The sequence below is a fragment of the Xenopus tropicalis genome, chromosome 7, assembly GCF_000004195.4.
Source record: "Xenopus tropicalis strain Nigerian chromosome 7, UCB_Xtro_10.0, whole genome shotgun sequence".
Lineage (NCBI taxonomy): Eukaryota > Metazoa > Chordata > Amphibia > Anura > Pipidae > Xenopus > Xenopus tropicalis.
The window spans coordinates 104,893,777-104,907,523 of record NC_030683.2 but is presented as its reverse complement, the minus strand read 5'-3'; the positions used below and the strand labels follow the sequence as shown (position 1 = coordinate 104,907,523).

The 13,747-nt window shown below is 39.5% G+C and overlaps 1 protein-coding gene across 10 annotated transcripts in view; it reads left to right on the top strand.

The window, feature by feature from the left end:
• cnot3 (CCR4-NOT transcription complex subunit 3) overlaps positions 1-11,628 on the top strand; it is a 38,452-nt gene extending 26,824 nt beyond the window's left edge. For 3 of the 10 annotated variants that reach the window (XM_012966121.3, XM_012966120.3, XM_031904864.1), the window contains 12 exons: positions 52-147; positions 1,370-1,592; positions 2,407-2,549; positions 2,639-2,698; positions 3,889-4,216; positions 5,887-5,992; positions 7,796-7,976; positions 8,213-8,312; positions 8,541-8,739; positions 9,334-9,466; positions 9,815-9,940; positions 10,804-11,628. In XM_012966121.3, coding sequence (XP_012821575.1) covers positions 52-147; positions 1,370-1,592; positions 2,407-2,549; positions 2,639-2,698; positions 3,889-4,216; positions 5,887-5,992; positions 7,796-7,976; positions 8,213-8,312; positions 8,541-8,739; positions 9,334-9,466; positions 9,815-9,940; positions 10,804-10,902 — 1,794 coding nt within the window. In that variant the 3' untranslated portion in view covers positions 10,903-11,628. 10 annotated transcript variants of the gene reach the window in all.
• Positions 11,629-13,747: the final 2,119 nt, after the last annotated feature.

The window sequence follows — 13,747 nt, the reverse complement described above, 5'->3', positions numbered from 1 at the left end:
GTGGTGGTGCACTGACTTAATAAGAAGAAATATTTTATCTGTTCCTCACAGAACACGATAGACACGTTAAACATGGGAGTGGATCAGTTTGAAAGTGAAGTGGAATCGTTGTCGGTACAAACAAGGAAAAAGAAAGGAGATAAGGATGTAAGTTTAAGCTATTTTTATTTCACAACTTAGATTTTTAGGGTAGTACACCCCTAGTTCTGCATGTGTGCAGTGAATAAGGCTTGTTATTAACCTACATTTTTTTCCTGTTTAAAGGAACAGTAACACCATTTTTTTTTAATACTAAATTCCCTCCATAACAGCTATAATGATATGTAAGGCTTACTTCCCCTTGGATATTTTTTATATTTTCAGCTTAAATTTAACTTGCAAAGTGCCCTATAGGAAAAATTTGGCAGCAGCTTGGAATTGCTCTGTGCGCTGAACTGGAAATCTGTTTTGCATTGATGACCTAAAGCATCTACTCTTTTTGTCAGTATCTGCAGCTTAAATATATGCTCACATCATTACTCCCAAAGCTGTCCAAAGCAACAAACATTTTTTAGCTGCAAATGCTAAAAAAAGAAAAAAAAAAAAAAAAAGCTTAGGTCTTTAGGGAATCGGTGCAAAGCTGACTTACCTATCATTCTAGCTGTTTTGGGGGAAATTAAGTATGTAAAAAATTTGGTGTTACTTTTCCTTTAATCATGAAGAATCTGTGTTTGTGTGAAGGCTCAATATTAGTGAGCATTTCTTCATGTGTGTATTGAATGATATATTTTTTACATATGCTAGGACTGTAGCAAATCATACTGAATATGTTACAGTATAGCAGAACATGTAGACGTGGGGATGAATAGGTGGCATTTAAAGAGTGGAGGGAGCCAAGGCAGGAAACATGCAAATTGTGAAGCAAGCCGCCCCTAGCTGCAGCTTTCCCAAGCAGATTGGGAGAGGCGCATCTAAGAAGGAGAAGTTGTATTTGGAATGGGAGAGACTTGCGAAGGAAGCATATTCCTTAAATGCAAGTTTTGTAAGGTCAGAGACACAGTTTTACACATGGGGGTCTACCAAATAGCAGCCATTACAGCCCTTATTAGGCATCCCCAATGGACTTTTTCATGCTTGTATGGCTCACCAACACTTTTTAAACCTGAGTGTGGTTCTCAAGTAAAAAAGGTTGGGGAGCCCCTGTCTTATACCTATAGCAAATATAAAGAGTCTAAAGAGGATCAGGAAGCACGCAGTTGTACATGTGAAGCACTCATTCCAAAAGCGTCATTTATTATAAATTGGGGACAGAATACTGTTGACAATGCATTTGCTGGCTCTGCTTGCTTTTATTTACTTGTTTTTGTGGCACTCATGGTGCTCATATTAGCAGAAGCAGGACAGGATCGAAGGACTGAAACGGCACATAGAGAAACACAGGTACCACATCCGAATGCTGGAAACGATTCTGCGAATGTTGGACAATGACTCCATTAACGTTGATGCCATTCGGAAAATTAAGGACGATGTAGAGTATTATGTGGACTCCTCACAGGATCCAGACTTTGAGGAGAATGAGTTTCTGTATGATGACCTTGATTTAGAAGACATTCGTAAGTAGCTCTGAAACAAAATCATATACAGGCTAACATGTATCTTACTTTGGTTAAAATGGCAGCCTAGTTCTGTAACCGTCGATAATGTGTAAAGGCCGATTATCAGCATCCCCCAAAATAGATAAGGCCTTTTTATAGCCTCAGATGCAGGTACAAATATTCCAAGGGTTAAAAAATCCCGTGCATCAAATCAAATCACTTGCAAGTGCTTAAAGGTACCATTTTTTGCAAACGTTAAGTAAAAGTCTCTGGTGCACCTGCTGGTGATCCTTAACTTGTTCTTCTAAATAACATGCAGTTTAGGAGGGGCTGGGTATGACACCTGTAATTCCTCTGCCACCCAACTACATTCTACACTGTTCTGGCAACCAATGCATATTCATCCCATCTGCAACTCTTTCTGCTTACTTTGGTTAGAGCATAATGTTGCATCTGCAGTTCAAGAGCTGCACAGGCTAGGGGCAAAGTGCAACTTTACTTTGCACCGTGCCTAGGAATGATGAGGCTTAATTATTTTAGTAGAATTAACATTGACATATACTTAGAAATGCTTATTCCAACAGCACTGCTTATTGAAAGTGGCTGGGCTTTTTTAAATGTTTGTAATCTCTTTGCTTCTCTTTGCTCTGTAGTTTACCCCCCCCCCCCCCACACACACACACACTGGTTGCACAACCTTGCTGTCTTGTATTTCACAAAGGCTTCTTAGCAGTTGTCATACAGTATATTGTTTTTAGGCTCAGCACTTGAATGTGTTTAATAAGTACATTTTTACCTTGTATCCTTATCAAGTCTTTCTTTCTATTTTTAGCACAGGCGCTGGTAGCTACCTCCCCACCAAGTCACAGTCACATGGAGGATGAGATCTTTAATCAGTCTAGCAGCACTCCCACCTCCACCACCTCTAGCTCTCCTATTCCACCTAGTCCTGCCACATGCACCACAGTAAGTGCTGTAAGTCAGAAAAGCCTCCTTTGCTATGTTGGTGACTTTAGAGGAAGCAATATGGGCTTATGTTGGTGTTTTTTTTTCCCGCCCTCTAGGAAAATTCTGAGGATGACAAGAAAATTCGGGGTAGATCTACTGACAGTGAAGTAAGCCAGGTGAGTTGTGACATTGTTGAGCCAGGCAAAGCAGGCCCATTTTGACTTTACAGATAAATAACCATAGAGTTCTGTTGAATTGTAGGGGGATTTTTAAATGAAACCTGAAATGCTGTAGAAGAAAAAAATAATTTTTTAATTGTATAGACATTTATTTTAAACAACTTCCCTATAGTCATTAAACTTTCAGTGATTTCACTTATATTTATTTATATCTGTTTTTCTGTGCTGTTCATTCACCCTTTTGGGGATGACAACATATTCCACTCAACATATTCCATACATTTTAGTAGTCGGCTCTCCTCCAGCCTAGACTTTATTCTTGCAATTCCATGCAGATATTTGTGAACTAGTGGTGCCTTGGGCTGGAACAGTATCCACAGATTTACCCACGGGACAGGCGGGTTGAAGCCAAATCTTTACTTTCTATGCTGGTAGAGGTTCGGGATCTTTATATCTGCCTTCTGTGACAAACTGCCCCGGTCAAAAGTTGCTGCCAAATGTAATAAATTTACACACGTTTGCCCATCCCCTTTCGTGATATCAGAGGTGGGCGGGTTGGGTGGAGGTGTATAAGGAACTGCGGTGTATGTGGCCCTGTTGGTAGAGGGTGGATTAGAGTTCACTACCGGCATATCACTACTGTGATTTTCCTTTTTGGTTCTGTTAAGCATAGGACATGCAAGGCTTTGTGGAAATTGGAGACTTGGTTGGATTGAAGACAACGTAATGCTATGTTTCAGTGTAGTATGTCATAAGGAACAGCAGTAAAGAGATTAGCAATTGCATTTCCATATAATTACAGAAATAAATAAATATATATATATAATTAAAAAAAATATATTGTGATGTTTCTATGCTCTTTTAATCAAAGCAAAATAATTGGAAACCGAATTTTTTTTTATCCACTGGAGGAAATTATTATATACCGAGCAACTTTCCAATATCCATTCATTACATATTTTCAATATGAGCAAATGACGGGACGAGGTAATTGGTTTGTAAGATGCTTAGCATAGCATTGATATAAATCAATGGAAAACTGTAAATATGGCAACTATTTTACAAATTTTTTATAGGCATACAAATAGTTTACAAACCTTTTATAAATGAGGCCTAGTTGTTAGTTAAATTCAGCCTGTAGAAGCATAGTCTCAAAGTTTGTGCCATTTTGTTTTGTTGTTATAAAGTCACCAGCAAAGAACGGTTCAAAAAGTGTCCATAACAATCATCATCCACAGTCCCCAGCAGTGACGCCAAGTTACCAAATAGGAAGCAATTCCAGTACATCCTCATCACTTGGAAATGGTCCTGGTACAAACAGCAACGGGGCAGTATCCAACAGCAGTAGCACGAACAGCAGCAGCAACAGCAAAAATAATCCGGCTTCCGGGCACACGTCTGGCACGCCAACACCTTATGCACAAGCGGTGGCTCCCCCATCATCGAATACAAATACTTCTCAGCCTAGGCCGCCCAGTGCCCAGCAAAATACAAGCAAGCAAAATGGAGCCAGCAGTAAGTCCTTGCATTTGCCTGTTTTAACTTTTTATGTACTTCATAGATAATTACACTATACCAGAGGTTTTCAGATACAAGGCTCACCCCGCGCAGCAGGCCCCAGAGGCATAGATGGCGTCAGTGTTTAACACCAGTTCTGTAGTTCTGTTCTGTTTGCTAGATACTCCTGGAAGACCAGTTTGGCACTATTTAGGGTGAAATTTTGAGCATTATTTCCTATATATCCTTGCTGAGGGGTAGACTTACCACATAGAAGGGGACTAGCATATATTCAGATGTATTTTAAGAGGTGGTTCGAACGAATGTGTTCAACACGAGTGATTGTGATTTTAGGCTGGAACTAAAGATGGCCACGCATACAGAGAATTTTTTTTCTCTCCCCCTCTTGTCACTGGTGCATGGGCAGGTGGAGATTCTCCTCACCTCATATGATCTCTGTATCAACAGTTTGTGTAGCCCGCATCATGAACCTTTGGCTTTAATGGACTTGTACTAAACCTAACTATACCTAGAGAGGTCCCCTTATTTGACTGTCACCAAGTGATCAGGTCAAATCATTCTGTTCCAAATGATTGGCTCTCTGGCAAGTGAACTGCACAGATATGTGTCAATGATTTTTTTCCAAGGGCTTCATACAGTTACCCTGATGGAAAAGGTATTTTCCACTAACTGGAATTGGTATCTAAATGAGCATAGTGACAAACTAGGTCAACAAAAGCTAAATCTGCACCTATTAACTGCTTGTGTTGGAAACTTTAGGCACAGTTTTATATACTGTATGTCTAAAGATGAGAAGTACATTACCCTGGCATGTTACGGGGTGAAATACTGTACAGTTATATAGGTTTAGCTTTACATTCTTTTATCAGACTAGTGTAGTTATAAAAGTAAATACAAACATTTGGTTGATATGGGTTACTGCACTGGTGTAAAGTTGTGGATTCAACTGTGTTTTTCCTCTGACGCTTGATGTGTTAAGTGTTATATTCATTTTAGCCTAAAGTACCTAGTGGTAGTTCATCTTTAAATTATCATTTAGTTTGCATTTGGTCTTAATTTTGTATATTCTAGTTTGAACATGTTGTAGCTATCTGGTTGCTAGAATCCAGTTTACTCTAGCAACCAGATAGGGGTTTGAAAGAGAGACTAGAAGATGCATAAGAGCTGAATAGAAAGACCTAATAAAAAGTACCAATGAAATAGAAGCCTCACAGATTTATAGTTTTTTTTTCTGCTGAGACCAGTGACCCCTATTTAATAGCTGGAAAGAGGCAGAAGAGGAAGGCCTATAATTCAAAAACCTCCAAAAATGTATAATAATCTAATTGATGAGTTTCAAAAAAATGTGACATTTTATAACATAACTCACAGGTGAATTACCCCTTTAAAACAATTTCAGTATTTTAATGGGGTTCTGCAATATATATAATTAGATATATATCAGGCTGTCTGTTTTGCATATTGCTCTCAATGAAACAAAGTTTTGGGCAGGAGCTTGCTTTACAGAGTAGCAATAGTTTTACTGGCCACACCCACTTGTGTCAGGTTGAAATCATCAGCTTAACGAGCAGCACAGTTCTGCCGTCGCATGGGGTGCAGGCACTCTCTCCCTGATCAGAGGGGAAAATGTAACCTTGCAATCAATTCGTTCTTGTTCTGCTTTACAGGTTACAGCTCTGTTGTAGCAGAAAACTCCACCGACTCTTCCCTCAGTAATAGTAGTCAGACGCAATCAAGCCAGTCTGTGATTCACAACCCACCAACCAGCTCTGCGTAAGTACATCCGGCTGCTTGCATGAAAACCCACTACCTGGCTCCTTCCAGATCCCAGCCCCTTTAATACTGGCAAGATATTAAATCCATACCCTGCATGTCTATTTACTAATTAATTTAGATGCATGGTGCAGGCTGAATTGATTTATGTGCAGCCATGCAGCGTGCAACTAAATTAATTGTTAATTAGCCATGCAGGATGTGGATTCAGTGTCGGCAGTATTTAAGGAGTCGGGTGGCAACCCTAATCCCGAATAACTTTTATATTTTTGTCGTGCAATAGATGCACGTACACCATGGGGTAAAGATTTGTCATTCCAGAGTAGGTAGGACACAGTATTCAAACCCCTTATACTCTAAGGCATAACTTATTCATTCATTAATAAAGAACTGATGACATCAGACCATGTTGATTTGTAACTTTCATAGAATATAAGATGTAATAACATAGAGGGGGATTACAAAGATTTGTGAAAAAGTTGCAGCCACAAAGTGTGTAAATAAAATCACAGGATAATTTTCATCATAATCAGTGGAAAATTACTTGTTTATCTCACAGATATCCATGTCTCCATCCCACCCCACCAGTAATGACTTTCCTTCTCCTTTACCTCCCAGCCACTGCTGCATTTATGCAGAATAGGAAATGGTGTTCCAGAGAATTGAATTTTGGGTACTTTGCTACACACTGGCGTGCACACACCCCGCCTACTCCCCTACATTCTCACACACAGACGTGCACACACCTCGCCTACTCCCCTACATTCTCACACACAGACGTGCACACACCTCGCCTACTCCCCTACATTCTCACACACAGACGTGCACACACCCCCTACACTCGCACACGCTTGCTACACCCCTCCTCCTACACACCCCAATGCACGCACCCACCACCTACTCCCCTACGCACACAAAACCTACATTTGCACGCACATAATGCCTCTGCCTACACCCCTCCCCCTACACACAAACACCCTAACGCACACACACACTGCCTACACCCCTCCTATGAACACACACCACATACACGCCTCCCCCTACACACCTAAGAAGTTAGCTACATTTTTACCATATGGACAAGGCTCAGGAACTTGTTTTCTTCTTCAGGATACAGTGAAACCTATCTTTGATAGCTACAAGTAGCAGCTACAAAAAGGGGGGATACTGCCCTGTTAACAGGTGTGCATGTGCAATAATCACAAAAAACCTCACTTAATCCTAAGGCTTCAGTCCTCAAAGTGAACACTGCTCCTCCACCATATTGCATGTTTTGTGTCACCGTAGATTAACTGTTATCTCAATTTTATTACACTGAGTTTTATTGTTTGCAGAGAAAAACTAGCAAATGAACCAACATGATCTTAATCAGCTCTGATTATCTTAAGCTGTATAGACATGCCAGTGCCAACAGTGAATTATCAAGCCCCAGTCTTCAGGTTCCCTTGGCACCATCAATCCAGTTTTGTGGCTTTTCCTGTGTAGAGCTATGAGTGGCAGATTGGAGTTAGGCCAAATGAAGGCCAGAACTGCCACAAAGAAAATCTAATATACAAAACATCTTGTAGTGTTAGCGAGAAGTCTATTATTTAGTGAGCCCCCAAAGGCTTCATCTGACCCATACCCATAGGCAAGCTGGGCCTTCCAGGGAAGCAAACACAGCAAAGGACCTTCTTGTGTTTTTTTGCCCATAAGTAGTATCTGGTATTTTCTGTTTATTCCAAACTGTGCCCTTTTATTGCAACTGTTTCTCAGTATAATGCAGGAAAATAAAATTATTAATTATTAATATTTTGTTTTCAGGAAATCCGATATCAGCAGTTCATCTCAGCCAGCCAACAACAGCAGTACCAGCACTGGATCTAGTTTGTTACCGCTAAATGTAAATCCTCCTAGTTCGCCAACACCAAATTTTAGTGACCCCAAACCCAGCCAGCCATTGTTAAACGGGCCACCTCAGTTTGCATCTACAGCAGAGATTAAGGTAACAAATAATGTCATATTTGTAATTTGCTATCCTTTTTTAGCATCTGCATATTAGCAGAGATTATCCTGCTTGAGAGAGATCACTTGTATTTAGTTACTATAATCATTATTTAGAGCAGGCAAAATAAATAAACCACTGCTTCACATATTGTGTGCTAGAATTCCCTAGCAGGACTTAAGTTATTGGTTACTAGTGACAGGAATGCCTAACTTTTTATTTTTTTTGCCATTTAGGCTCCAGAGCCACTAAGCACCTTGAAATCCATGGCTGAAAGAGCAGCTATTGGGTCAAGTTTAGAAGACCCAGTTCCTACTATTCACCTGGCTGAACGAGGTAATTTTCTGTGTATTATTTCTAGCCTTGGAGTGTACCAAGATTAGCCAAATACAGGCATTTAATACCTAGACTTCTTATTGGAAGTGCGTGGGATCTATATCCAGCACACAGTTCCGTGCAAATATTAACTGTTTATACTTTGTTGTGTACTTTTTTTAATGCCTAGCTTTTCTTGTTTCTTTTTCCTCTTAAAGTGCCCAGCTTTATTTTGTATCTTCCTTCTAGAAATGCTTATCACTACAACAACAGCTCAGCCACCTTCCAGTCAGCCCCCCACACAGCTTTCAGAAGTGAACATCCCACTTTCTCTGGGCGTCTGTCCTTTGGGTCCTGTCCCCCTCACAACAGATCAGCTTTATCAACAGGCAATGGAAGATGCAGCGTGGCATCATATGCCCCATCCATCAGACTCAGAGAGAATACGGTATGTTGCTTTTATGATTTTTATTTCCACAGTAGGATCTGGATTAGAGAGAGGTTAATATATTAACATTACTCTCCCCAAATTGTTTGAATGCTGGGATTAATGACCCCATCAGTTTTAAATTTTGCATTGTAAAGAGAGATGAGATTAAAGCTAATTAGTTGACCTAATTCTGCAAGAGTTTACATTTTAAGGGGAACTTTTTTTTAGGGTACAAAGATTTCCCTTGCCTAGACTGGGGGCACAGGCACATGGGGACAAAGTGTTTTCTCCCAAACTCCAGGATCTAACAGGTTAAAGTGCCTCCTCTCCTGCTCCAGGTTTCATTCCCTGGCGATTGTCAACCTTAGTTTTCTTTTAGTGTCCTCAGAAGGAGGACGGATAGCTGTACCCAAAAATAGATGTTCAACCCCCTAAGAGGTATATATTTTATACCTTTTGGTTCCAAGGTTCCTGCTTCCCGAGAGGTCTGCTCCAGCCTGCTACACTGCTTTTTTTTTTTTTTTATCACTGGTGTCTATCCTGATGTGCCCATCGTACTTTATAATCACTTTTTTATGTAGTTAAATAATGTTTGTTTTTTTTAATTTTCAGACAATACCTCCCAAGGAATCCATGCCCCACACCTCCGTATCATCACCAGATTCCTCCTCCTCATTCGGACACCGTAGAGTTTTATCAGAGGCTTTCCACAGAGACTCTGTTTTTCATCTTTTACTATCTTGAGGTGCGATACAGAAAATTGATGTTGCTCTTTCTAATCAATAATGCCAATAAAGTTATTGTGGAACTAGTGGGGACTATTTTATCAGAGTAATGAAAACTTTATGGTAGAAAAATTCTGTGCATGAAAAATGTTGCTTTTGAAAGTGTTCTGCCAAGATTTGGGGTTTTTTACCTGTGTGTGTTCTGCTCTCAGAAGGATTGTTAGTTGTTGGATCACTGAATCTGTATTCAGTGATATTTATTGCCCTATTACCTGTACCTATTTGCGATCCCCACTGTAACTTCTAGAGTGGAGCTGCCTGATCCATATTATATGATTTCTTCTTCTTTTACCCATGATGTTCTGCAGGGCACTAAAGCACAGTATTTAGCAGCCAAAGCGCTAAAGAAACAGTCTTGGAGGTTTCACACCAAATACATGATGTGGTTTCAAAGACACGAAGAGCCCAAAACAATAACAGATGAATTTGAACAGGTACGTTGATATCCATTATTGTCTTTATGTATAAAGACATTTAACACTACCGTGGAACTGATGCATAGTCCCATTGAAATTGGTAGCTCACCTTACATGGGACAGGTTGGCTTTCATTTGTTGATCATTATCGCTGTAGCTTGGAATTTTAGCAGCTATTTGGTTGATAAAACGTATTAAAAAAATTTAAATTGTAACTTTACAATGTAGTTGGTTTTTGCCTGCCAGGGTCAATGACCCTACCCCCCCCCCCCCTCGAAAGATGAAAAGAGGCAGAAGAGGAAGGCAAATAAGTCATTATAAAAAATGAAGACCATTTGAAAAGTTGGTAGAGAGAGGTCATTTTATACATACATAAAGATAAACCTAATCGGGAAGCCAAGGTCAGTTCTTAAAATTAGCTTTGCAACCTATGAACTGGTTTAGAATGTGTTCTTCAATGTTTCTTAATTGTGTCTGTTGAAGAAATATTACTTTATTTTATTAAAGGGGTTTGCGAATATCCTATTGAAACATCATAGATTTGTTAGCATTTTTAACATTTCCTCTCTACTTGGCAGCATTCTGGATACATAAGAAAGGTTTGGACAATTACTGAGTAGACTGATTGGTTGAGTGAGTCCTTTTAGTCAGGGGGCCTTAAGAACAACCACTTTCTGTTCTGTTATACACAAGGATGTTTTTTTGCTATCATGTGAACCTTATATATGTTGTACAATAAGGCATTAAATGCAATAGTAGTTGTCACTATTGTGTTCTATTTCTGATCCCCTACATACCTGTGAACACCCAAATGTTTAACTCTGGAAATGCAGTAATCTGTCAAATTTTAAAAGAACCCAAAAAACTTGTTCTTTTTTCAGGGGACATACATTTACTTTGACTATGAGAAATGGGGCCAGAGGAAGAAAGAAGGATTTACATTTGAATACCGTTATCTTGAGGATCGCGACTTACAATGACCTCTGACCATCACACTCAGCCTTCCAGTTTCACACGGGCAAACAGCAAGCGGGGGAAAATGAGGGGAGGGGGCAGGCGATTCATTTCTGTCCCATTCCCAGGGGGAGTTGGGAGGAGGGAAAATTTGGACAAACACTTTAATGCATGCAGTTACAAAAAAATGTAAAACAAAAAAAATTTTAATAGGATTGAGGTTGACCTTGGAAAGAGAATGGAAACATGAAGAACCAAGAGTCTTAAACCTTGTGAGACTCAGACCCTCCTCATCTGCAGAAGGTTTCAAGGAAGAGAAGTCCATTTTATTGCATTTAAAGAACAAAGCGATGTTTTGCAAGAGGAAGGAAAAGCTAATCTTCACCCTCCTGGATATTTCTGCAGGCGGGAAGTACTTGTCTCTTACCCAGAGGGGATTCTACTGGCTGCCATTTGATTTTTTTTCCCCCCCCCTCTTTAAAAAAAACTTTTGTTTTCTATTCATTTTGTCCTTTTTTGGCAGATACTGAATTGTTTTTTGTTTTGATAACAAGTGCATCAAGGTTTAAAGTGTTTTTTATTTTTTTTTTTCCACCTGCCCTTCCCAACCCCTCCCCTTCCTCGATACATGTATCTGTACCGATGGAATTAATGGTATGGAAAGCTGGTTTAAAATATTTTTCGTAACCTATTTTCATTTTGGAAAATATTTATGAATAAATAGTTTTATATGATGTCTTCTCATGCAAGAATATTAATGTGATTGATGTTATTTCCAGTGCTCATGAACAAAGGCTGCTGTTTTGTATTCCTCATCTTTTACTTTCTAAGTGGCCTGAAAGCCCAATGCTTTGTATCTAGGAACTTCCCCAGATAGACAGTTCATGGCTTATTACCACTTATGGCCCTGTGCTAGTTGTGGGAACATACAAACGCTCCACTTGTGTCTACTCTTCCAATCCTACAGGAGTATTTGTGGTTAAATCATAAGATCTTTCTACTCACAGTGTAAATTTTGCTCCCTTGCATCTGGATAAAAATAATTTCAGCACAATGCAATTGTGCCTTACGCTATGCACTGGGGGTTATATAGAATGAAAAAGAGTTCCTGACACTAGTTATACAATATTTAAGCAGCCATAACAATTTAATAGCATTCAGGGGGACAGAATTTCAAGATATGTTTAATTGTCTTATGTTTCATTTATTTGCACTTCAACAACAAGAACATGTCCTGCTCATGTTGGAGGTGTATGTGTGAGACTTGACAACCTTTATCACTGTGCTGCACCTCATCTTAACCATAAGTCAGGGAATATGTGCCTGCCACTGGGGTGCCAATAACTTCTTCAGGGTAACCCAGTAAATATCAAGGTAGCACCATAGAGGTATTTACAAATGCAGCATATAGGGCAGGTATGTGAGCTTATGAATAAATGAATATACAAAACTTGCGTAACAAGGTAAATGCTGTGTACGTGCTAGCGATGGCATGAAATGTTAGGACCAAAAAGGTGAGTTTAAAATGCATTAATGTGATTTACTCAACTAAGGAATCGCATACCACAAGTATTGTTGCCCCTCTAATGGGGTGCTGTAATGAAAGGTGCAAAGTTTGCTACAAGTCAGACAAGAGCAGATACAGTTTACTGGTCACATGCACTCTTTTCTATTTTTAATGCTGTATTTTGTGTGGCTTCTTTCCAGAATGTAGTTGGGAAAGAAACACATCAAAGATTCTTACATCCTATATATTGAGACAGCCATCAGCCTAATCTTTGAGCAATCAGGGCATGCCCTTACACACGCCTCCTTTGCTCCATAGTCAGAGGGGATTGGAGAGCACTGCTGTGCTGTAATCTCAGCTCTTAAAGTGATATACTGTCTTTGGTAATGCATGTAGCATATCCTGTGGATAACTTTGTTACCCCTGCAAGAGTGCTGACATACACCAGACCTAATATCTCCCATTCCTTGGGCTGGGGAAGAAGACCTATCCTGTGACAAGCCAATTAGGTTGAAGATGGCTCTTTTCTCTCTTATATGTTTATGTAGGTTAATTAGCATGACCACTTATTTTATACCATAGGATTTATAGAGGCTGATCTTATGAGACTTTTTTGTTAGGTGGCGGTGGGTAAACATATAGTTAATTCATTAAGAAGCAACCAGACTTCTCACACAGGCTCTTTGCATGCAGGATGAGGTGGATAAAAAGGTAAATAAAACTACTGCATAATTATAGTACAGCACTTGCAGACATCCCCATGGCCAGGGGACTCTTAACAAAGGGATATTTATTCTGCTTAAAAGGACCAGTAATTAGCAGAAATTATATACTGTTCTAGATTGCTTGCCTGAAGCAACAGGAGGCCATCAGCAATACCTAAAGCATATTTCTGAAAATGTATACTTATGTTTGAGAGATTTCATTGTTGAAAAGACAGTAATCACTAAACATGCCAGACCTCTCTATCCCTGTGTAGTTCACAATCCAAATTATGTGACTGTTTTGGCAATAACCTGACACTTCATGTTTTTCCCCAGTGCTTTTGTTTCATGATTAATCTTCCTTGTATCAAACAACATTTTCTTTAATCTCATGTAGAAACAGGCATAAGGAAAACTCCTGTTCTAGAATGATTTTTCTGCCTGGTATAAAGTAGAGCACCAATTACAGGAATCCAGTTTTATATAATTGCAACCAAGAAAAAGCCTTGGTGTATGTAAGCACTGCTGTACAACCTATGTAGAATTTACTTTCTATCACACCTGTGTGGTTTAAAAATGGGTAATCCTCTCCTGTCCTGCTACTCAGTGCAGACGTCTGGCATTTTGTAGGGGCTTGTGGTCCATTAACCCAAGTGCATT